Raw genomic sequence first — 26,085 nt, 5'->3', positions numbered from 1 at the left:
CTAACGCGACAGATGCTCCTTCTAACAGATCAAATGACAAGGTTCACGTGCATCTTTTTTAAAACTGCGGACGGTTTGTTTCAAGACCTTGAGATGGGAGCTGAGTTTACACTTGCGGACGCACACACACAGGTCCGGCAGGCCCACACCTTGCTAACCCCTTTTTAAACGAGAGATCCTAAGGCAATGCGGGCTCTCTTATGCGTCTCTCTCACTGTCTTTTCTCTTTCCATCTCTCTTACCATTGCACAGGGCGGCTCAGATCCATTTGTATTCAAGGCACCACAGCAGACAAGTAGAGCAGAGTCAGAGGGGGAAAAAAAAGTTCAGCGGGGAGGCGGTGTGTGTGTGTGTGCAGGGAGGGGGGGGGCCCTTCCGTGTCACTGACTCGAATGCCAAAATAGGTTTTTGAGGATGTCGTCTCTACAGAATGACTGCATACACCCCTGCTCCCTCCCTCCCTATGCCCCCCCCCATACCCTAAAAACTCCTCTATCCCCCTAGCCCGTCACAACAGAAATAGTACTGCAGCAGCCTAGCTCCCTGGTGGAAGATGATTTGGTGTAAAGTGCAGGGAGAAAAAGGGGGGAGAAAAGGGCTGGTATGTTGAAGAGAGGGGGAGGGGGGGGGGGGGGGGGGGGAAGGGTGAGGGGAATGATTCACCAAGGAGAGATGAGTCACAGATGAGCCCATTCACTGAAATGAGAAAAAAGCAGCAAGGGCAGGGGAGGGAGTGTGTGTGAGCGCGCGTTGAGGGGGAGAAGACGCCGCCTGAATTCTGATGCTTTTCTCTCCTCTGATATTTTTTCTCAATGGTGTGTGGGAGTAGGAGAGAGGTTTATTTTATAATCTCCCTCGCTGCATTGGTTCTTCCTCCCTCCAACGCACAAACAGCATTTCTTAGAGGAACGTGACCACAAAACACGTCCATTCTTTTCACCTCTTTTTAACGTTACGTATTAATTGCTGTCAATGACCATAATTTAGAGCCAAATATGTTAACCAACAGCAACATTGCCAACTGTGGCCATTTACTGTATTATATTATAATGTTTAGGTCCTCAAAAGTGTATGAGGTGCTGATGAGGATGCATGTCATCAACTACTGAGTAGAGTAGCTGTCTCGGCCAATGACAGCTAAACCCAAATTCAATCCATCTTGGTTATATATATATATATAGATTTTTTTTTTAAATCGTCCACTTGCCCTTTCGCAACTTTTGTTTAACAACTTTTAACTGGAGCCGCTTATCCTCTTGGTAATTTGTGAAAGAACTGCAGGCGATTCATTCTGGAGAGCTTGTTCCTTTATTTCCTGCTAAGTGCAATGGATGACTCACAGGTGGGTGGGAATTAAGGCTCTCGCTCTTCTGTAGGGAGCTATGACGATGATGCCTCGCACAGCGCAGCCACTCTGCCCTCAGAGGGGATACCCTTTTCTAAATCACCAGGCCCCCGCAAAACTCAACCCACCACTCGAACTGGGTGTGAACGACAATCTATGTAGCCACATCGCTAATGATGACGTTCCTACCTTTTCAACTGCATAGCATTTGCTACTGATCTTTTGGTAGGTAATTTCTGCAATCTACACCCCTCCCTGGAGTGATTGTCATGCTAGACAGTTTCAAGTCATAAATGGCCCATTATAAGAGGTACAATGACGAATCAAGTCACTAGGTTAGTAATCACAGACAGACGTCACCGGAACAGATTTGGGAAGTTCAACAACGAATGTGGTCTGAATATTTTTACTGCACTGTTAGGATCAAGTAACAAACATTTCGTTGCACCCGCTATAACACCAATAAGCTTTGATTTGAGCAGAATTAATCATAGTACAGAGAAAGACAATAAAACTTATGGTTTATAAATAAACAATTTGAAGCTCTTATTGGCTCTCTGATGATATTCTTACAGAAAGTCATCTTAATTAGTGTTAAACTTACAAGGCAATACATTTTGTTTTTCTCTGTCAAAGTCAAATTAAATGCAAAATGTATTTTAAAAAATGCAGTATTTACTTGGCCGTAAGGTACGCCCTCCTCATCACACTCCCTCAGCTCGATGGCCTCGTCTTCATCATCCTCATCCTCCAAATCGCTCTCTGTGCTCTCGCCCTTCAGGGGGGTCAGCAGGCGTTCTGAAGGGGGCGACGTCTCCCCCGACTCTTCCTTCTGGAGCCTCTGCTCCTGAGGACGCCCCTCCCCCAGACGCTCAGACCCCGCCCCCTCCTCCTGCATCTCCTGCGTCTCTGTGAGCTCCTCCTCCGTCTCCTCGGGGTGGGTGGGTGGTTGGCGAGGAAGCTCCACCCCTTTTGACAGAATCTGGTGTGGTTGACAGATAAGGAGAGTTAATCACTGCTGCCACATGTAGAGTATACTACACCCCCCAGTCCAGTCCAGGCAAATGGCATACAATACTTTTTTTTACCTGCAAACACAACCATAACCTCTAATACTGTAGTGTTTCTTGTAGTGCACCCTACCTTGTTGAGCTGGTACTGCTTCTGCTTCTCCAGGAAGTGCTGGTGCTGCTGCTGCATGACGAGCTGCTGCAGGGCCTGGGGGCTCTGGGGGAGGGGTGCAGACTGTGTGCGACTCAGGGGCCGGTGGCGTGGTAGCTTGTTCACAGTGCGCATACTGTTGGACACCCGCTCCCCTGTCACCAACGGCGACTGACCGTACATGGGGACTGGAGGGAGGAAGAGTCAGAGAGATGTGTTTCAGAAGAGGCTGTACGTATTTATCTATATTTACCTGCAAGTAGGACGCTCTGCTGGCGGGGATAAGAGTATAAATATGTTGGTAGATGTACCTGAAAGGAGGGCACTCTGCTGGCAGGGATAAGAGTATAAATATATGTTGGTAGATGTACCTGAGAGGAGGAGGGCACTCTGCTGGCAGGAATATAAGAGTATAAATATATGTTGGTAGATGTACCTGAGAGGAGGAGGGCACTCTGCTGGCAGGGATAAGAGTATAAATATATGTTGGTAGATGTACCTGAGAGGAGGGCACTCTGCTGGCAGGGATAAGAGTATAAATATATGTTGGTAGATGTACCTGAGAGGAGGGCACTCTGCTGGCAGGGATAAGAGTATAAATATATGTTGGTAGATGTACCTGAGAGGAGGAGGGCACTCTGCTGGCAGGAATATAAGAGTATAAATATATGTTGGTAGATGTACCTGAGAGGAGGAGGGCACTCTGCTGGCAGGGATAAGAGTATAAATATATGTTGGTAGATGTACCTGAGAGGAGGGCACTCTGCTGGCAGGGATAAGAGTATAAATATATGTTGGTAGATGTACCTGAGAGGAGGGCACTCTGCTGGCAGGGATAAGAGTATAAATATATGTTGGTAGATGTACCTGAGGAGGAGGGCACTCTGCTGGCAGGGATAAGAGTATAAATATATGTTGGTAAATGTACCTAAGAGGAGGAGGGCACTCTGCTGGCAGGAATATAAGAGTAGAAATATATGTTGGTAGATGTACCTGAGAGGAGGAGGGCACTCTGCTGGCAGGAATATAAGAGTATAAATATATGTTGGTAGATGTACCTGAGGAGGAGGGCACTCTGCTGGCAGGGATAAGAGTATAAATATATGTTGGTAAATGTACCTAAGAGGAGGAGGGCACTCTGCTGGCAGGAATATAAGAGTAGAAATATATGTTGGTAGATGTACCTGAGAGGAGGAGGGCACTCTGCTGGCAGGAATATAAGAGTATAAATATATGTTGGTAGATGTACCTGAGAGGAGGAGGGCACTCTGCTGGCAGGAATATAAGAGTATAAATATATGTTGGTAGATGTACCTGAGAGGAGGGCACTGCTGGCGGGGATAAGAGTATAAATATATGTTGGTAGATGTACCTGAGAGGAGGGCACTCTGCTGGCGGGCCTGTTCCAGCAGGAGGACGTGCTGCAGTAGGGAGGAGTGACTGCTGTGGCTGTTGGGGGCCTGGGTGGAGTCTAAGTCGTGTTGCATCCCAGGTGGCAGGCATGATGCCGGCAGGGACGAGGTGCTGACAAACTTGCCCGTCAGAGCCCCACCCTGACGCATGGTCTGGATGGCCTGCCTCTCCGCCTCCTGCAACAGCTTCTGATTGGCCTGAGGATGGAAGGGGGGTTAACTAAGTCAGAATGTCTACATCAGAGGACAACTCTGGTTTAGGGGAGTGTGTGCTGGTGTCTATTTTACCTCAACTCAGTGGAATGGAGCAGGTTCAGGCAGTTTATTTACAAGTACTTAAAAAAACATTTAAGAAGCTATTTTTAGAACACAAGGTCAGCACTGGGGAAAAAATTGCACATTTATCTTTATGCCAACAGTGACAGGTTCTGACTTCTAAACTTGAAATATTGTTAATCATCAAGTATCCCATGGAAAGGAGAAGGGCCACAGTCTGGTTGTTACACCAGAAGTTAATAGTTATCTGTAGGAGGAATGTATATGGTGTAGTCAAGTAAGGTTGGATATGAGCTAGGGGCTTGGAATGTACTGAGTTAAGGAAAGGGAAGCACGTGGTTGCGGTCACTGGTAAGGGTGAAGAGCTGTAGATTAGTGAGGAATGGGGGTCGAGGTCAGGGAGACAGAACAGTTTATTACCCACATCACTTAACTTCCTGCATAGCAATAAATATGTAATGTTTAGAGGAAAGGAGCAGACTTCACCTAAATTGGGGTGTATGTATGCATGTATATACATATATCTGTTCAGCTGTCTGACTCATTGGGTGGATAAACCTTGTTTGAGCTTATCATAGTTGTCCGTGAGTTTTTTTACTCTGTTTAATTAGAAACTAACAGCAGCTATGGCTAATTTATTATAACCATTACAGATAACAAATCCTAATTGCTAAATTGCCTCACACATACATACAGTTGAAGTTTACATACACTTAGGTTGGAGTCATTAAAACTTGTTTTTCAACCACGCCACAAATTTCTTGAGAACAAAATATAGTTTTGGCAAGTCGGTTAGGACATCCCCTTAGTGCATGACACAAGTAATTTTTCCAACAATTGTTTACAGAGATTATTTCACTGTATCGCAATTCCAGTGGGTCAGAAGTTGACATACACTAAATTGACTGTGCCTTTAAACAGCTTGGAAAATTCCAGAAAATAATGCCATGGTTTTAGAAGCTTCTGATAGGCTAATTGACATCATTTGAATCAATTGGAGGTGTACCTGTGGATGTATTTCAACGCCTACCTTCAAACTCAGTGCCTCTTTGCTTGACATCATGGAAAAATCAAAAGAAATAAGCCAAGACCTCAGAAAAAAATTGTAGACCTCCACAAGTCTGGTTCATCCTTGGGAGCAATTTCCAAACGCCTGAAGGTACCACGTTCATCTGTACAAACAATAGTACGGAAGTGTAAACACCGTGGGACCACGCAGCAGTCATACCTCTCAGGAAGGAGACATGTTCTGTCTCCTAGAGATGAATGTACTTTTGTTCAAAAAGTGCAAATCAATCCCAGAACCACAGCAAAGGATCTTGTGAAGATGCTGGAGGAAACCGGAACAAAAGTATCTATATCCACAGTAAAACGAGTCCTATATCAACATAACTTGAACGGCCACTCCACAAGAAAGAAGCCACTGCTCCAAAACCGCTATAAAAAAGCCAGACTACGGTTTGCAACTGCACATGAGGACAAAGATAGTACTTTTTGGAGAAATGTCCTGTGGTCTGATTAAACAAAAATAGAACTGTTTGGCCATAATGACCATCGTTACGTTTGGAGGAAGGGGGGGGGGGGCTTGCAAGCCAAAGAACACCATCCCAACCATGAAGCACGAGGGTGGCAGCTTCATGTTGTGGGGGTGCTTTTCTGCAGGAGGGACTGGTGCACTTCACAAAAGAGATGGCAACATGAGGGAGGAAAATTATGTGGAAATATTGAAGCAACATCTCAAGACATCAGTCAGGAAGTTAAAGCTTGGTCGCAAATGTGTCTTCCAAATGGACAATGACCCCAAGCATACTTTCAAAGTTGTGGCAAAATGGCTTAAGGACAACAAAGTCAAGGTATTGGAGTGGCCATCACAAAGCCCTGACCTCAATCCTATAGAAAAATTTGTGGGCAGAACTGAAAAAGCGTGTGCGAGCAAGGAGGCCTACAAACCTGACTCAGTTACACCAGCTCTGTCAGGAGGAATGGGGCAAAATTCACCCAACTTATTGTGGGAAGCTTGTGGAAGGCTACCCGAAACATTTGACCCAAGTTAAACAATTTAAAGGCAATGCTACCAAATACTAATTGAGTGTATGTAAACTTCTGACCCACTGGGAATGTGATGAAAGAAATTAAAGCTAAATTAAATAATTCTCAACTATTGTTCTGACATTTCACATTCTTACAATAAAGTGGTGATCCTAACTGACCTAAGACAGGGAATTTTTACTAGGATTAAATGTCAGGAATTGTGAAAAACTGAGTTTAAATGTATTTGGCTAAGATATGTAAACTTCCGACTTCAACTGTGTGTGTGTGTGTGTGTGTGTGTGTGTGTGTGTGTGTGTGTGTGTGTGTGTGTGTGTGTGTGTATTTTTTTCAGACAATAAAAAAAGTGCTATTTAAAGTTAATTTATTGAAACCGTAATATCAACTGGTTATATTATATCGCGGGAACACAATCTTCAAAAAGGCAGCAACCTCAGCAGTGGCACTTGCTTGTAGAAGCCTATCTGTGCAATGGCATAGCTTTGTTTTGTTTTTTCAGCAGGCAAAATGCTCTTATTTCCCAAACCCTTATCACAAATCAAGAGACCCATTTTATTGTTTAAAAAATACATGTAAAATAACATAACAGAATATTTTTCCAAATGAAAAAAAAAAAAAGTGATACGCATCTCACGTCTGGAACAGTTATTCTCTGAGTGATAATTTGAAACGGGGCTCAATTTGGCGAGGTGAAATAATTTTTCAGGGTTGCAAACCAAAATCTGTCTTTTCGATATACAGACATTCAAATTTGTTTATTCAGCTTGTTCTTTGGAATTTTCCAAATGGATTAACAATTCCACATTGAACACTGCATGGGGATGAATTACGGCCATGATATCTGTTTGGTGAGTAGGCCTAGACTTAATGATTCTGATAAAAAGGTTTAGGGGGGCTATAGCCTAGGCTAACCAATTCTAAATGGCACTAGTAGTTCACAAAGTACCATAAGTGGAAAATAGACAAGACACAATCTTTCCAAAACTGTAATGCTCGTTGTTGGAACATATTTCCCTACTTCAGCCAAGCAGTCCATTAAGAATTTGTGATAAAACTGTCGTCATTTGGCAAGGAATGAAGCTTGTGTATCCCATCAGTTAGATGTATTTGTTTCTGTAGGCCTAACGGGAGCTTGTGTGTGCACTCAGCACATGTGTGTAGCGGGAGCGGTTGAAATGCAATTGAGTGAGTGAGACACGGAGGGGAAAGGGAATTTAGGGAGAAGAACTGTGTGATGCTTGGCTTGGTTTTCTTTTTGTTGTGCCCCGCAAATGCACATGTACAAATGGAACACTAGAGTCAAAGCAAATTAACGTCGTCTTCAAGACAACATTTTGATCTCTGGTTAAAGATGGCGTTTTTACATCCGTTCGAGTACTGATGCCTATCCCTAGTTTGTGGTGTTCAGAATTTCAGTCTAGTACTCACGGTGAGGTGCGAGTTGGCTGGCAGGCCCAGGGAGATGTTGGGCAGTGAGGGGGATGTGTAGAGGCTCAGCGGACTGACTGTCCCATCAGCGTTAAGGGTCTGGTGGAGGGACCGCAGCTGCTGCACAGAAAAGAGAGAAAGTGTGTGAGGGAAAGGGCGAGAGAGCGAACAGAAGAGGAGCGAACAGAAGAGGAGCGAACAGAAGAGGAGCGAACAGAAGAGGAGCGAACAGAAGAGGAGCGAACAGAAGAGGAGCGAACAGAAGAGGAGCGAACAGAAGAGGAGCGAACAGAAGAGGAGCGAACAGAAGAGGAGCGAACAGAAGAGGAGCGAACAGAAGAGGAGCGAACAGAAGAGGAGCAAGCGAGACAACCAGCAGGGGTTTTCCAGAGAGGGAGAGAGACAGACAGTCTTCCGGCTCACTAAAACATCCCATCAGTGCATGTATATTTAATCTACCCTAGCAACAACTAGAGAGAGGAAGAAAGAACACAAGATGGATTCCTTTCTGACCCTCTGCAGTATAAACAGATAGGACAGGAGCTCTAACCATAGTGTGACTCATTCTTTCAGCTCGCACAACATGTTTCTCTCCAGAGGCCGCCGAGGCTTCCAGTTCCCTTTGAACAAACTGCTGTTATTTGATGTTTGTGCAGGTGTGCTAGCTAGTACCATTTCAGGAGCTTTTGTAACTTGCCATTTAGACTTCACCTGGCTAACACTGTACAGAAACCCCACATACTATAGATTGTGTCCAAAATCTGGCTTGCCTACTACTTACAAAAAATACATACTGTGTACTAATAGTACTACATACAATTTAGAACGTACGCTTTAGTAAAAACGTATGCCATAATCAACAAATATCAACATACTAATCATCCATTATGAGAAGGCATCATCTAATGTGCAATCGCACTTGTTCCCTGCCAGTTGTTCATTTTAGTAGGCCATATTCTGATTATCAGCTGTTGTCAAACACACCTTGAAAGCAAAAAGACGATACTCTTCCTCAATAGTGTGCAGCGATTTCTATTCGACGAAAAGCCGAAATAAATATTACATCCTAGAATTTAATTAAAGCATAATAAAAAAAAGCACATTTTAATTTATTTTCACATACCCAAAAAGCATTCTATTTAGAACGCAATATGGGTATTTGGACAAAGCCATATTTCTCCCTGCCTTTACTTTTTCTCAACAAGGGCCCTTCTCTTTTTAAGCTCCCCCCAGCGAGTGTCAGCCTTCTTCACAGGTTCTCACTGATAATGACGTTTTTAGGGGAAGACTGACTCAGCAGAATCCCGATTTGAAACAGGGAAAATCAGGGGAAAAAGTCACGATGCATCACAAACAAGGGGTTGATCCATGGCAAACTGCCCTATTTGTTGTTAAAACAATGTCACGCTCTCCTTTCTGTGTGCGTCTGACCATTTATCAGCCCGGATCTGCTGGGGCGGCGATGACGCAATAACGTTCTTGATGGGGGTGGCTATTTTGGAAAGTTGCACACAGCAGGCTAACAAGGCACTTATGTCATCAGCGGTCGACTGTTTCTCCGCTTCGAGAGAATGGCAGTAATCAAGTATTTTCAGGGAGGGAGGGTAGGGAAAATAAATGGTCTCGGAGATTGACTAATGCTTTTTATTTTTGTTGGCCTACTTTGAGAGAAGAAGTATTTTTGGGTGTTATAAAATGGCAGGGGGAAGATAGCTGTAAATTGAGTGTTGAGAGCTGTCTGAATGAGAGGACAAATGCTCATTTGAATTCAAATCATCAATCCTGTTCTACCAAATAGAAAACACATTTATCGATTAAAACACAGGTCTTCTAAAACAGATATTTGAAGAGGTGGATATGGAGAGTTAGACAGAGCACCTGAGGGCTATAGTGTTCCAGCTACAGCTATTCTGTAAGTAGCATGACTACCAGGAAAAACTCAAGTCACAGGGACAAGAACTGGTAGTTCTGATCAGTGAACTTACAGTATGTTCTGCAATGAAATAGCTAAGGCAGCTAGGCCTATATTTATCTTGTCTTACAAAATTAACAATGATCAGGTTTTATTATCAAAATGGAGGATAGCAGTCATTCAGAACGCTATGGCTAGCTCTCTCTCCCTCCTACATCCCCTCGTCATTGCTCTCTCTTTCTCTCCCAAGGTTAAGATGTTCCTGGGGCCACTTGCTGCTCAGTGTGCATCAGACCAACCTTCAGCCCCCCCCTAGTCTACCAAAGCTTATTTTCAGGCCTTATTCACTGCAGTCAGCCGCTATCCTCTCGCCCTAGTTTACAATTCATCCAAGCACAATGACCATACAAGCATAAAGAATAAGCTACTATTAGCCCTAAAGAACACAGTCTACCTAGTCATGTAACACTCCTCATAAGTCCCCATTGCATTTGATCTATAACTAACAGCAGTGTTGATAAAAACTAAACCAAGTCACCAGGTAGCCTAGTGGTTAGAGAGTTCAGCCAGTAACCGAAAGGTTGCTGGATTGAATCCCCGAGCTGACAAGGGTTTTAATCTGTCGTTCTGCGCCTGAGCAAGGCAGTTAACCCACTGTTCCCCTGGCACTGACGACGTGGATGTCGATTATGGCAGCCCCCCGCATCTCTGATTCAGAGGGGTTGGATTAAATGCGGAAGACACATTTCAGTTGAAGGCATTCAGTTGTGCAACTGACTAGGTATCCCCCTTTCCCAATCAGAATGGGTTCCATTTGAGTCTGTCTTTTAACACTTTTATACTAATGCTTCTAATGTGATGAGACATTTTATAAAGCATGCACTCTGTTGGTCCCTGGTACCACAACCTTTTGTCCAAGCTATAGGTCATGGATTTTGCATGGTGTGTTATAAAAATGCATCAAAACAGACAAACAGCAACACACATTTCAGGGGTTATAAAGTTCCATAAAAGGTAGAATTATATTTTGCAGAGGCGAGGCCCTCCTAGCATCCTCCCACAGCCCTCCCCTCTCTTACCTCGGCGTGGATGTTGGGGACAGAGCCGCTGGAGCCGTTCTCTGCGATGGCGCTGTTGGAGCTGTTGGGCGAGCTGGGCCCGGAGCCAGGGGCACTGCTGCACATGGAGGACACTGCAATGACAATGGAACAGGCCACTCAGAGACAGAACCAATGCAGCATCCCAGACAGACAGACACCACCGCCAAAACCCTTGTGTGGTACAGCCTTTCTCCAGGCTTGCATCAAACTGTACAAATGTGTGAAGAGAAATGTCTAGGTTTTATCAGGCAGTTTTCTATGAGTATACAGAAAGGTAGAAACAGAATAGACCATCATTGGTAACATATACATGGAATCAGAGAACTAGGAAAAAGGACTTCCCGACGTTTCTTTGACTTTCAAGAGGCCAACATTCTAAGTCCCAATCCGAACGATCCCAAAAACCCTGTTCCCTTTTTCCCTGCCAGCTAACCCCCCCAAACCCATCCCCTTTTGTCCTATTCAAGCCTTACGTATTAATCTACATCCTACCCTATAGTCCCTGCTATTTTTGTTTGCCTCCAATAAGTCCCTATATTTAGTCCCAGAAAAGCTTCCGCTTTCATTAGCAGATGAAACGGGCGAGTTAAATCAAAAGCCTCTATAAGCATAGCTTCTGTTGTGGTCTCGAGAACAACCAGCATTTATACTATCTCCTATGTTTACATACTAGTTGCCCGTGACATGGAAACAAGCTAATAGTGCAAACCCTTAAACCTAGCATATGGTAGCTAGCTCCAGTACTAGGTCTGTAAAGGCACTGTGTGGCATGTGTATATAGCCAACCTGGCTAAGTGGGTTATGTAACTAGGTCCTTCTGGGAAATGAGCTAGAGGTGTAGAGTGCCGCGGCCCCTCCGGATGTCTACTTTTACCATCAGGCCAGAGTTGAAATGACTGTTTTATGTTAAGTAGGGTGTGATTTTAGATGGTTTATGGTTCACTCAACCAGATGCTTCTCACTGGGGTTGGTTTACAACTATGAAATGGCACAGGGTGTGGAATTCCAGTTGAAGAGTGTACAATGTATTTGTATGCGAGTATGTAAATGCATAATGAATGAGAGTGTAAATGCATGGTGTGTGTGCGCGCTCTCACCAGAGATCTCGATGGCTCTCTTTTTGAAGGTGCTTATCACTGTCCCATCCTTCCTCCTCAGCAGAGGACTGCTCCGTCTCTCAGCTACCTTCTGCTTTAACCGCGAACGCACCTTCAGATTGGGCTCGGAGGCTGTCGGAGAGAGCGCGTGAGAGAAAGAGATGTGAGAGAGCGCGAGAGAGAGGTGAGTTTAAATGAAAAAGACATACAACAAAACCATAAACGAGCAACAGCTCATACAGAGTCTATCCAAAAGTACTATGAACGGCTCCAAATGGGGCTATTTATACATCTTATTGACTGGGGACACTAAGACTGAAATAAACGTCCATTTGCAACTAACCCCTCCTTCACACAACTGCTTTTTCAGCTCATTGTTGATGCAATGAACGACAGACCAAAATTAGACTAATGGAAGTAAATAAAAACAGAGGGATTGGACCCAAGGAAGAATACCTGCTGCTTTGGCAAAAGCTAATGGGGATCCAAATAAACCAATAAGGAGGTATGGGAAAAAATAGGAATTGGGGCAATTAAGCAAAAGCCCCGGGTTTAATTTAATTAGCCTCCAATAGCGGTGCTTTCCACTGGACGTCACACTCTCCCCACCTACGTAGACCAGCCAAGACCTTCAGCTCTGATAACATCATGGGCTTTAGTATGGCTTTCATTTGATTAGAAATCAAAAAGTTTGGGGTGAGGACGATCAGAGAGACTGAAGGAAGGAGAATGCACACGCACACACTCAGTTATGCCTTTCAGTCATAATTCCCAGTAAGCACAAGCTAACAAGTCTATGGAAACAATACCAAACAACAACACGCAATACAATTACATCTAGATCCATGGGATCCTTCAGGATAGACACACAGCAAGCATATATTTAAGCATGTGTCATGGGTCAGCTTCTCAGACCCAGATTAAGCTTACTGCTGGACTAAAACACATTCATTGGAAAGTCTCCAATCTCCATTTAGTGAACCACCCCACTCCATCGGCTTGTCTGTGGGTGGGCTTAATTATTTACGTGAGTGAGTGTGTATGTGTCTAGCTATTGCCCACCAGTCTTCACCAACACTGCTGCTGTGGTGACTCATTCTGACTCATACCAGCAAAGGAGAAACACTAAAATGTACACACATACCTACTGTCAGACATGGGTAGGTGCCTCAAAGTAATGCAGACCTGCAACCACACATGCACAGTGCATCCACTCACCAGTCTTCCGGAGAGGGAAATCGTCCCTGCCCTCATAGGACCCCAGTAGCGGGGGTAGTTTGTAGGAGGGCGGCGTTCCCAGAGTGTTACTCTGAGGGGGGGAGTTGGGGTCCAGAGAGGTGTGGTGGGCCCCCCTGATGAAGCCATAACAGGTAAGACACCAGATTCAGTTGATACTACTTGTGATGTAGACAAGACATTCTCTGACTAGATTAAAACCTCTTTATCAATTTGGCATGACACTCCCTGAGGAAGGCAAACAAGACATACCACTCTCTGGAGTTCCAAGTATTTTTTAACAGTTCACTCTGGGTCAATGCATCAGTGTAGGAGCTCTAAGCGTCCTAGCTAAGGTATAGCCCTTCCTCCATATTCATTAACCATTAACTTCCATGGCTCTTGGCCAGTCTGCCAGCTAACGTTAGCCAGCTTCAGAACTCAAATTAGATGTTGATGGTTAGGCTCACCAGCATTTATGGGTGAAGGAATGGTTTAGTCCGCCAGGTGTGCCAGGCTCTTTTTTGCTCAGGAGGAACTCCTGGAGCTTCAGCTTCACCTCCGTACTGGCAATGGCACCTTCCGGAACAAACCATCAACACAAAGCTATTATAACTCTAACAAAGACCAACAGCTATGGAGTATGATGATCTAAACTAGAGCAATAACAGCAGCACTGTATCACTCTATTAAGTAAAAGTGTCTGATAAGACATAGCTACCGTATATTTCACTGTTTACTTTCTGAAAGCTTCTCTTCATACATACACCAGATATCTACTGCTCAGTGTGTGAGTGTGTGTCCTCTATGTGTACTACTCACTCTCTTTGCCCTTCTCCTTGTTGCGTAGCATGAGGAGCTGCTGCTCCAGCCTCTGTTTCTCCAGCTCCTCATGCCTCTGCTGCTCCAGCTTCCTCTTCTGCTCCAGCTCCTGCTGCCGCTTGGCCGCCAGGATCTCCTGCTGCTGCTGCAGGGACGCCAGGGGGAACGAAAGCCAGAGAGAGGGAATGTCAAATGAAGCTCAAACTGACTGTCAGAAACTAACTGATCGGTCCAGTGGCGTGTGGCTAAAGACGTTTCTAACCCCAACCCTTGCCCCCCCACCCACCAGCCTTCCTAAAGCGTATCCCCATTACCTTCAGGTGCTCCTGCAGCTGAACCTCATGCTGGCGTGTCAGCACCTCATGCTGCTTCTGGAACTCAGCGAAGAGAAGCTGTTTCTGAAGCTCCTGTTGCTGCTTGAGGAGGAGCAGTTCATGCTGCAGTTGCTGCTCCCTCATGGCTGGGTCCACCCCTCCACCCAGGGGTCCCAGCCTGGGATCTGTCCTCAGGTCCACGGGACCGCCTCCACCTCCAACACCCTGCTCACTGCCGCCCACAGGGCTCTGCATCCCCGAGGGGAGAGTTGTCTTCACCTCCACAGCTAGTTGGAGGAAGGGGTGGAGAGCAGAGAGAGTGGGAAGGAGACAGAAGGAAATGAAGAGAGAGTAAAGGAGGGCAAGAAGAGAGGGAGACAGAAGGTAAAGGAGGGGAGCAGACAAAGAGAATAAGAAAAGTTTGTTAAATGGTGATCAAATAAACCACAAATAAAGACTAAGTACAGCAGTTCAATATAGTTTTTTTCAGAAACAAAACAAAAAAATCTTCTGATACTGCGGAAATGGTGAGGTTAAAGTTCAAGGTCTGAGAAGTAATTCCCTTTGATAGAAATGACATTTAACTTAGTTTGACTAACATAATACATATGTCTTTTAGCCATGAGGCTTGGCACAGATCTACTGTATCTCACTGAGTGAAGTCAACAAGGGCACACCGAGTAAGTTATAGAGACAATCATTGCAGTGACAACCAGTTTCTATAAGGACAAATATGTCCCATCTAATAGAGTGACCCTGGAAACCGACCGGGTCCATCTTTCAGTGTATTACTGCTTTCAGAAATCAGACCAGGAGTTCAATAATGTTTGGCATGCTAGCTCTCTCTGGAGCCATTGCATAACTCCACCATGATGACAGAGTTCAGTGGAGTTGGACACACTACTGTCGTGCAGTACACACACATCAGGAGGAATAAAGTTTGGGGTCTGTTCTTCTCTCTGCTGGCAAAAGTGTGAAGGGTGCATGTTGTATTAAGAACACTTAGGAGAGTGTTTAAGTGTACAATTTTAAAAGTATGATTCCGTGTGAGTGCTTATGTGGTTGCTGAATAATTAAATCACAGTATGTACGTTTATACAGTACATACTTCAATGACTGAAGGAGCATCTTGGAGTGTTTCCGTGCGACTGTTAGCGTTACGCACAGAGTCATCACGTCATCAGCTGATGAAGAAGAGTAACAATTCATGGTTTACTAGTTATTCATTTTGTATGGAGCATGTTATCACCATGGATTACAAGGAATCCATCCATCTGTATCACGCTAGGTAACTCTATACTAGTGTGTCGGTGTATGCATTTTGCTCAATAGGAGACAGTATTGAACGGTAGGGATGGGAGCGGACCTTGCTAAAAATAGCCAGGGCAACTATCGATACAAAGAGGGCACACCATTACATAACCTGGGAGGACCACAGTAGGCAGGGCCGGGACGAGGGCAGAAGCCAAGACCAGGACGAGGGCAGAGCCAGGGCACTCTACGACACTTCGGGAGCTTTGTCTCTGATACATTAAGCACAGAGCTGGCAACAACGCACAGCATCCCAAAGCCACTGGCAAGTGCTGCTGCCAAACAGACAAGCAAGCACAGCCACCTGGCAAGTGCTGCTGCCAAACAGACAAGAAAGCACAGCCACCTGGCAAGTGCTGCTGCCAAACAGACAAGAAAGCACAGCCACCTGGCAAGTGCTGCTGCCAAACAGACAAGCAAGCACAGCCACCTGGCAAGGGCCACGCTACTGTTTTAGACCTTAAGTCGACAGAGAAATCAGGGATTGGAATGGGCTATTGTGTGCCCCAAGTTGGCTTCCAATGCTCCCGACAGTTTCCATTATCCATTTGTTTCACCTTTCATTAACCCTCATTTCAATGGTCACAAGGCTTGACATTGGTGCAGGGTCAGAACTGAGTAGGACAAGACACTAAGGTTTAACATCTCAAACAAATGCAGAAAAAAACAATGGAAGAGATTAGTGGGCAGGCAGAGAAGCGCTCAGTCTGCAACAATGGTCAAGGGTAAAGAGGTTGACTGCCGTCCGTGCATTGGTGGATGTAGAGTATTGGATCCCAGCTGTAGGCTAGGACCTAATGAGAAGGCGCCGATTCCGTGTCACAGATGGTTAAATCACTCAGTGACCAGATGAGAGAGAAAAGATAGGCTAACTACTGTGGAAAAAATAAATGGGAGACTGAGGGAGCAGCTAGCACTAGCTGAAAAGCACAAGCACTGCTTTGTGAGTTTGATTCTGAATGCAACGGCATCTATGAGTGGACCTCCAAGCCTGGAGAACTAAACCAGTTATTTTTCATCAAAGTTGCATGTCGTTAAAGATTTATTAATTTCTTTTTTTTTTTTTTTAAATCTAGGGTCAGATAAGGCTGGGAATTGCCAGGGACCTTACGATATCACGACACTTAGGTGCCGATATGTATTGTGATTCACACACACAGCATTTCGATACTGTGATTTTATTGTGATTTGATGTTCCAAACATATTGCTTACTCATGGTTGAAATTAATCTTAGATTAGACCTAATCTAAAGTTTTTAACTAGGTTTATATAATTAAGCAGATGTTTTGCACCATTTACTTTTTAAAGACTAGATTAGTAAAACACTAAACTACAGGTGTATTTCAATTCAAATCTGGAGTGCCAGAGTGTGCTCTGGGCAATCGTAAATTCAGAGTGTTTCGCTCTGGCCGAGGAGTAGGGTTGATCCGAGCGTTCTGACCACACAACGGCACTCAAGCACCCAAGCTAACTGGCTAATGTTGGCTAGCTTGCTAGCTACTTCCAGGCACAAATGAGAGAACACCTCACTGACTTTTTTACTCACCCTAGCAGAGCTGGTTAGGCTGTGTTCATGTTATCCAGAGTGTTGGTGACTCTGTGCTGCTGGCAACCATTTAATTATGCTTTTTGCCCATGTTTACTGACACCGGCTACATTCAACGAGTGTTGAGTGTCAATTCATTAGTTATTCTGCGCTCTGGCACACTCAGACGAGTGCTCTGCTACCGCAGGGCAACTCTCTAAGCCCTCTACTCTTTAATATTTTTACCAATGACCTGCCACTGGCATTAAACAAAGCATGTGTGTCCATGTATACTGATTATGATTCAACCATATACGCATCAGCAACCACAGCTAATGAAGTCACTGAAACCCTTAACAAAGAGTTGCAGTCTGTTTTGGAATGGGTAGCCAAAAATAAACTGGTCCTGAACAGCTCTAAAACTAAGAGCAATGTATTTGGTACAAATCATTCCTTATGTGCTAGACCTCAGCTAATTCTGGTAATGAATGGTGTGGCTGTTGAACAAGTTAAGAATACTGAATTACTTGGCATTACCTTAGATTGTAAACTGTCACGGTCAAAACATATAGATTCCATGGTTGCAAAGATGGGGAGAGGTCTAGCTGTAATAAAGAGATGCTCTGCTTTTTTGACACCACACTCCAAAAAGCAAGTTCTGCAGGGCTCTAGTTTTGTCTAATCTTGATTATTGTCCAGTCTTGTGGTCCAGCGCTGCAAGGAAAGATCTAGTTGCTGCAGCTGGTCCAAAACAGAGCGGCACGTTTTGCTCCTAATTGCAATCAGAGGGCTGATATAAATACACTGCTCAAAAAAATAAAGGGAACACTTAAACAACACAATGTAACTCCAAGTCAATCACACTTCTGTGAAATCAAACTGTCCACTTAGGAAGCAACACTGATTGACAATAAATTTCACATGATGTTGTGCAAATGGAATAGACAAAAGGTGGAAATTATAGGCAATTAGCAAGACACCCCCAAAAAAGGAGTGATTCTGCAGGTGGTGACCACAGACCACTTCCCAGTTCCTATGCTTCCTGGCTGATGTTTTGGTCACTTTTGAATGCTGGCGGTGCTCTCACTCTAGTGGTAGCATGAGGCGGAGTCTACAACCCACACAAGTGGCTCAGGTAGTGCAGTTCATCCAGGATGGCACATCAATGCGAACTGTGGCAAAAAGGTTTGCTGTGTCTGTCAGTGTATTGTCCAGAGCATGCAGGCGCTACCAGGAGACAGGCCAGTACATCAAGAGACGTGGAGGAGGCCGTAGGAGGGCAACAACCCAGCAGCAGGACCGCTACCTCCGCCTTAGTGCAAGGAGGTGCACTGCCAGAGCCCTGCAAAATGACCTCCAGCAGGCCACAAATGTCATTTAGCTGACGTCCTTATCCAGAGCGACTTAGAAGCAATGTGTGTTAAGTGCCTTGCTCAAGGGCACAGACACATTTTTCATCTAGTCGACTCGGGTTACTGGCCCAATGCTCATAACCGCTAGGCTACCTGCCACAGTCAAAGAGTGAGCCTGCTAGTTGAGTCAAACAAACATGAGAAAAAAAATGTATCACACTGATAATAAAGCACATACAATGACATTTGATTAACTTAAAACCTCCTCCTTTGGTAGTTTTGATTTAATCCCTAAACTAAGTTTAACAGTTATTTTAAAACAATGGCACAACAATATTACATTAGATCTTGTTTTAAAGTCCAAATTAAGCTTAGTTTAGAAGAAGGATTAAATGTAACTATGATTATCTTAAAACTAGGTTGAAAAACTTGATGCAACAAGATTATAAGAGTTAATCCATGTTGGTGCAGCCCACCCTATACATCGGCTGCAGACAGAAGAGAGCACACACAAAAAAAATTGATCTGGCAGTGCTGAAAACATGTTAGATCACTATTTTAAAAAGATGGAAAACAAGTTATAGGATGAAAAACACCAACGTTTTGGCACAGGTACAAATATCGATATATTGTCCAAAAAGAATAATTTTGCGATATGTAACCCCCCCCCCCCCAATTACCCATTAATATTGCAAGAATGCTAATACAGGGAAAATAAAATGGATATCGATAACGGTAAAGTGGAATAACAGTTGTTAATCACAATAGCAGTTTGCCTCTAGTACTTTAGTCCACAGAGGCTTAGGCCTCCGAGGTAGACCAGAGAATAGCATACTTGCAACTTAATATTTGGAAGGTGTTCCTAATGTTTGGTATACTCGGTGTACATTCACTTTGTATGTCACAGCATTAGGAAGGATTTTCACCTTAGAGCTAGCTGATTGGAGCGTGCAGAGTTAACCAACAGGGTAATGATCCAATATCTCTGTTGGAGGTCTGGCGGAAGCTTTCGGCTTATTCCAAATAAGATTACTATCCTTTATCAGTCGGCTTCTAAATTTAACCTTCCAGACAATTGTGTGTGTGTGTCAGCCATTTGACATTATTGCGTCCCTTTCTTAAGTCGCCAGGAAAACTTTGGTTGTTGGGTGCCAACCAACCAAATGAGCTTAACATCGATCACCCAAAACACCTCAGTCAGAAAGAATATAGGGGAGAAGGCACTGAATGAATGAGCCAAAGGGAGAGTGCCTATTGCGATGTACCAGGTATGCCAAATGATAGTCGAGGCCTTGCATTCAATTTACAAATCTGAAATCTGTATGTCAATAATTACTTGTAAAAGCCATCAAAGGTGCTCAATTACACCAACATTGGTGTGACATGATTGGTTGTTGTCAGAGTGGTGCAATGTGCACAGAGGTATTGGGCTCCTTTGCAGTGTTCAAATCCTCATTGAATTTGTAGGCACACAAAATACTTTAATGACACTGTCTGGCTGTGAATTCAAAAGGAATCATTTGGTGATGCCTGCTCCACTCTGTTTCGAGACAGTGAGCAGAGGGAGTCTGAGGAAAGATACTTTTTGATGATCGGCCCAAATTATCAAACGAGGGAACAGCCGCCAGGAGAACTCACAGGGGAGTTGCATCTGAGGAGGAAGGAACTACCATCAGTCCCATAGCAAATCAGCTATGTGCCAAACAGGTGTGGCGTTAACTCTGCAGCAAAAGATACAGCAACACTTTCTATGAGGTGCTGCATGGTTAACAATAGATGAATAATACATTTCTTCCTAGCCCAATTGATTATCGAGGCGATTACATGCTTGAGGCGTTAATTTCTCACCCAAGAACTCCACCACCTTGTCCTAGATAGACAGTTGCTAAACTTCTGGGTTCAACTTTGGTTCAGAAGTCTACTTCAAAAGAAAAAAAACAGACAAAACAAAAAAAGGGAGGGAAGAAAAAGATAAGAGGAACCAACAGTCTATTTTTGGTCAGAAATGGGACGTTCAGTCACACAGTTTGAACACAGCCAAGAAAAAGAAAAGTAATTTGGATCTTTCTTTTTAAATGAGGCAAAAAGTTGATTGTAAAATCCTTGGCCTTTATTAAACTAGGCAAATCAGTTAAGAACAAATTCTTATTTTCAATGACGGCTAGGAACAGTGGGTTAACTGCCTTGTTCAGGGGCAGAACAACAGATCTTTACCTTGTCAGCTCAGGGATTTGATCATGCAACCTTTCGGTTACAAGTCTGACGCTCTAACCACTAGGCTACCCACTATCCCGCAACAGTATCCACCAGGAATTGTTTAAGTATTGCTTGTGCTCACCTTATCCTAAATTAAAAATCACAATTTTCCTCTAAGAATTCTATGATATAACCAGAGATGTATGGTCATTTCTAAGTTTGCTGTAACTAAGCTCTATTCTTTGCCATGCGAGTCCTTAAACAACAATTAAAGAAAGCAAGGAGAATGCTCTTGGAGAAACAGCTACCTCAGAATTTAAAGTGTACAAAAAAAAACATATTACAGTGTGTTCGCAACCTGACAAGGTGAAAATAGAGGCAAGGGGTGGGGTGGTACCTCCTCGTTAAAAATAAACAAAGGTATTGCATTGTGTGGTGTTTCAAGGCAGAAACAGAGGAAGAGGTGGGAGGGAGATTTCTGGATAAGGAAGCCAACTAGGCCTAATCAATGAAAGGGTAGATACCCTGGGGGAGGGCCAGGAAACAGAGCACTCAAATGTACTCATCAGATTATATTTTACTCCATGGATTACTGTAATCGCCTGTAAATGAGTCTAAAAATAGCACTCCCCCTGCCTCTCCCCCCATGATGATGGCTGTCTGCATAAAGGGTGTGGGTTTGTGTGTGTATGTACACACACACACGTTAGAGGGAGATGGAGTGTATGCAGGATTTAGGGTTAGCTCAATGTTTTAACTTGGCTACAGCTCTGTATCTAGTCTGTGATAAAATCAAAACATACTGTATTCACTCAGTATCCCTGCCTTTGCCAACAGGCAACACGAGTAGACCTAATATTGAAACTATGCTCAACACTCTTACGACTGATGAGAGGCCTTACAGTGCAGTGCAATTGACTGAATAAAAGGGTCTATTTAAATGCTTTATTTTGTGTGCCATCATTGGGGAGAGGAAGACCAGTAGATGGCTGTACTGGTTTGCCACAGCCTTTATGTACGACAACCAAAGTTTTCCAAATAAGACAGAACGATCCATCTCCCAAGGGAGTATTCTAGCTTACACACTTCACTGCGAGCTTGGTGTCACCTAATTATGCCAACCACTCCCGCTCTTACAGAGCTGGGCGTCATTTTAAACCTCCACTCAAAGCCGTTAGTTATACGAAACGCTGTCACACAAAAGCATGGATTATGCCTCCTCTGCCCCTTCTTCCTCCAATAACGTGGAGGATGTGAGTCTTCTGGAGAGAGGGCCAGAGGAAATCTTTCTTCCTAATCAAATTATCACATTAATTAGGCCCTAGCCAGACAAGGACGGAGGAGAGGAGAGCTACAAGCCAGGAGGGCAAAGCAGGAGTACAATAAGGGTGGAACGAGTTTGACATCCAGGGTGCCCCTGTCCCCTGTTCAGATTGTCAGACTGGTCGTTGATTGGATGGATCAAAGAAAAGTATCAATGAGATAATTTTGTTGCCGTCATGAATTATGCAAACCATTAAATTCAGCCAATAGACGAGCACGCTGCTGCTAAGTGGATGCACAAGCATTTTAGACTCCAGGGGTTCAAGTGGGAACCCCTGCTGTGTTTGGCAATTTTATTTTGATTTAACTAGGCAAGTCAGTTAAGACCAAATTCTTATTTACAATGACGACCTACCCCAGCCAAATCCTAACAACGCTGGGCCAATTGTGCACCGCCCAATCACGGCCGATTTTGATCCGGCCTGGAATCGAACAAGGGTCTGTAGTGACGCCTCTAGCACTGGGAAGCAGTCACTCGGTAGCCCCAATAAACATGTCAGTAAGTAAGAAGTGTCTTTTGGTCTTCTTGTAAAAGGCTTCAATTAGATTCAAGTTGCGGCTTGTCATGCAATAAGTACGTACATTTTCAATTGATACAGTACATTTACTTGTCCGAGGAACCCCTTTGTTTACTATCAAAATGGCTGCACCATAGTATAGCCCAGATCTGCTTCCATCTATAGCTGGAGCCAACGGCACTCTCCCTACACCTGCAATCCGTTCCTTCTTCTCCTCCATTTTCAGAGCGCCCCCGACCCTCATCTCTCGCTCTTCCCTTTCTCTCTCACTCCCAGCAGAGATTAGACACAAGCAGCGACTGAACAAAGTCTGCCTGCGAAAAATGTCGGTTATAAATAACCCTGGATTAATAATGCACTGGGGGGGTAGCAACACACTGCGCTTTTAAAAGCGCACGCTTCTATTTTGGGTTTTTCAACATTTTTGATTGCTGCTCGCTCTGTAGCTTCCAGCCCATCCCTGCTATCTCCGTCTTGGATGCGGATGCTGCAGAGGCAGCTACAAAAGGGAATATGGCATTCCCTTGCAGAGTACAGGCTTTGATCTAGCTATATCTGTATATGTGGAAAACACAAAGAGCGACTGCCCCTAAAAATCAACTAATCCCTTTGAAAACAGAGTCAGAAACATTTATTATAGTGTGAAAATTGACTACAAAGTGTAAATAGGACAATTTGTCATAAAAATCAGTCGTCTAAAACGGAGTTTGGAACCTCAGTGCGTCACGAGTAAATTAAGGTTGGGTTTGGATTACAATTGTCAACAGATCATGCCCACTTTTGCCAAGCTTCACGTGCAAAACGCCCGCCGCCCTCTTCGCTTCATTGAAAATGTGGCTCCAATGTTTCATCACCCCCAACACATTCAAAGGATCACGTGCCCTGTACGATTAGATCATGCCTCCACAGCCAAATATCGATGGTTTGCATGCCCTGCCGAAGGAACCTAGCTAGTATGGGGAATAGACCTAGCTAGTATGTGGAGTAGTCTGCACCAGTAACGCTAGGTTGATGTGCAACGACCGGTGGTCGTGAGTATAACCAGAGATACTGGATACTGCTTTCAGAAAGTATTCATACCCTTTGACATATATTAAAAAAATAAGTTACAGCCTGAATTCAAAATGTGTGAGAAAAATGTATTCCATCTACACACAATACCCCATAATGACAAAGTGAAAACATGTTTTTAGAAATGTTTGCAAATTTAAATTTACATAACTATTCACACCCCCGAGTCAATTCACGTTAGAATCCCCTTTAGCAGGGATTACAGCTCTGTCAAATTAGTTGTTGATCATTGCAAAACAACCATTTCAAGTCTTGCCATAGATTTAAGCAGATTTAATCAGCTATTTGTAACGTTGGAAAACATTCTGACCGACGCATGCTACATTTGGTTTGATTTCGGGTCCGCAAACCGATGCAATCGTATCTTAAAACATTTGAATTGGGACCGATCATTACAACCCTACAGATATTAGAACGGTTTGTTGGTTTCCAAGGTGTGTGTACTGGGGATTTTATGGTGATTAAATATAAACATCAGAAACTTAGTCCCCTGTCTAATCACAGAATGGATTTAACAGGCCAGCCAGGACCAGAGTAATAAGCTTGTGGGGGATCTTGCCTTTGTGGTCTCATTAAGCTAGTGCTGCAATGACCAGCTGCCCAAGATACTAAACCTCACCCCTTCAGCTATGATAGCCCGTCGCTCTATCTCCCCATGCTTCCAAGGTAAAGGAGGTCCAGATGGTACGACTGGTATGCTATATTGAGAGAGAATCATGGGTGAACGGAGAGCATGTCGGTGAGAGGACTGAGGAACTCTCCTTGGCTGCCCTCATTCTAGTCAGTGGTTGTGTCAAGAGACTCACTCTTTAATCCAGAAACTGAGGTGCAGAACCATCGCCACCAATGTCACCGAACAGAGCTCAGTGCATGCCGGTACACTGGTTTTTATTCTATCAGACAGGACTCAGTGGCCAGCGGAGTGGCACTAGCAAGGTGGGAGGCCCTGGGAGGGACCTGAAAGACAAACAAAAAAATAAAAACATGCTCACCCTGCGGACTGTGCATTAATTAGGCTCTCAGACCGCACTGAAACATGGGCGAAGCTTATCACACCATAAAAACGGGGGTGACAATGGCTAGGCACACAGTGTGCTGGAATAAAAGTACAATCTGCTTGTTTGACAAAATGGTCAACCTCTGCACACACTCCAAAATTCTGCAAAAAGTACAGGTCTTCTTTCTTAAAGAGTTTTATTAGGATTAGTATAGCTAAGCACGATACTTATCACTGTTGTGTCCTCTCTGTCCATGAGTCAAACACATGGCTGTGTCAATAGTCAAGCGTATGTGCCACCTCATGCCGACTGATCGATCATTCCACTCAGCTAGGAACGTACAGTCTGAAGTGCAGCCATTTATTATTCGAGTTGTTACAAGCTTTCTTTCCCTTCTCTTTTTTTAAGTCTGTTTTGCAGAGGGTGCAGCTTACGTCATGGTTATTTTCTTTAGCAACGCTACACCAACTACACTTTGGAAAGACAAGAGAGAGTAAGCAAGACGCAGAGGGAAAAAAAGCATGAGTATTGCTTTCCAGAAATAGCACAAAGCAACATGAGGTAGGCTGCCCTGTCAAATCTGCTCTGCGTCCTCTCCTTGTTAGCCACACACGGCGAAGAGAGAGAGAGGGGAGAAAGAGAAGGAGGCTCGAAACAGAAGCTGGCCTGATCTGTTCAGTTTGGACAAAAATGGTGCCCAGATTAAAAAGTGGGAAAGACGAGGAGAGAGCACAGGCAGGGTGATAGCCTATATTTACGTCCTTTGGAACAGTCCTATAGCGGTCGGAGCCTCATCCTGATGCTAATAGTAGAGGAGGTTGTAAATAGCCTGTGTGATTTATGTGCCTTAGGAACCTCCAAAGCCTTGGCAGGCCTTCTGCAGGGGTAGCTCCTTGCTCTGGAAAAACAAGAAACTAGTAGTTTTTTCTGAGGAAGCCCAAAAAAGACACTTGGGAGGAGAGACAGTCTATAACTTATTGCTATGGTTTGCATGTAAGCTAACATTTACCCAGTAGCTTGACTGTTCCTTTGGTTCTCCCTTTGGTATGCAACTGTTGATCGCCATGTAGTAATGCATGGATGTTAGAACATATTGGGCCTGGAGCGGATTACAGAGTGCTTCTGCCTGGATAGTCACGCGATGGGGACATGGCTAGCTGAAATTCAGGCCTTCACCCAGACTAAGGAATTTGAAAGAAAAATTCTGGGAGCATTCTGAGAGTTTTCCTACAGCAAACAGCTCCCTGTTGTTGTCTCTGTTTTACCTGAACCATACAGAATGTTGATCCCTGGACATAAGGCACCCTACTCCAGCACACTCCAAACACTGTCCCATTCAAATGAAGCAGCATACACAAACACACTCTGGTGCACAAGGTGGTGGATACAATCCTTGAAGGGTTGATTTGTTACTCACATGGGATAGCCTTCCTTTTGAAAAGGGGGGGGGGGGGGATTATGGAAAGAATAAACATTGAGACGATGAAATGTCATCGCTAAGCACTGACCTGAGAGTCCGCCACTGTTTACATGTTCTATAAATGTTCCGGCATTGACGTCAAACGCTTGCATGAGAGGAATGTTGTTTTCTGGGTAAACTTCTATGTGTGGTGCGGAATTCATTTCATACCGCTTTTTAGCGGTAGGGGAGGGTTTGGC

The 26,085-nt window shown here is 44.2% G+C and overlaps 1 protein-coding gene across 4 annotated transcripts in view; it reads right to left on the bottom strand.

Annotated features, from left to right (window-relative positions):
• LOC129833177 (histone deacetylase 5-like) overlaps nt 1-26,085 on the bottom strand; it is an 83,592-nt gene that overhangs the window by 9,242 nt on the left and 48,265 nt on the right. For 3 of the 4 annotated variants that reach the window (XM_055897542.1, XM_055897545.1, XM_055897546.1), the window contains 10 exons: nt 14,132-14,418; nt 13,818-13,962; nt 13,466-13,574; nt 12,999-13,132; nt 11,781-11,912; nt 10,663-10,775; nt 7,672-7,791; nt 3,879-4,116; nt 2,489-2,694; nt 2,025-2,327 (listed from right to left, as the gene is read on the bottom strand). In XM_055897542.1, the coding sequence (XP_055753517.1) occupies nt 2,025-2,327; nt 2,489-2,694; nt 3,879-4,116; nt 7,672-7,791; nt 10,663-10,775; nt 11,781-11,912; nt 12,999-13,132; nt 13,466-13,574; nt 13,818-13,962; nt 14,132-14,418 (1,787 nt within the window). The remainder of the gene's footprint in view (nt 1-2,024; nt 2,328-2,488; nt 2,695-3,878; nt 4,117-7,671; nt 7,792-10,662; nt 10,776-11,780; nt 11,913-12,998; nt 13,133-13,465; nt 13,575-13,817; nt 13,963-14,131; nt 14,419-26,085) is intronic. The other variant, XM_055897544.1, reaches the window with a different exon arrangement.

Source organism: Salvelinus fontinalis, chromosome 34 (genome assembly GCF_029448725.1).
Source record: "Salvelinus fontinalis isolate EN_2023a chromosome 34, ASM2944872v1, whole genome shotgun sequence".
NCBI classification, from domain to species: Eukaryota; Metazoa; Chordata; class Actinopteri; order Salmoniformes; family Salmonidae; genus Salvelinus; species Salvelinus fontinalis.
Note: the sequence above shows the minus strand (reverse complement) of the source record. Positions and strands in the feature narration are given on the sequence as shown.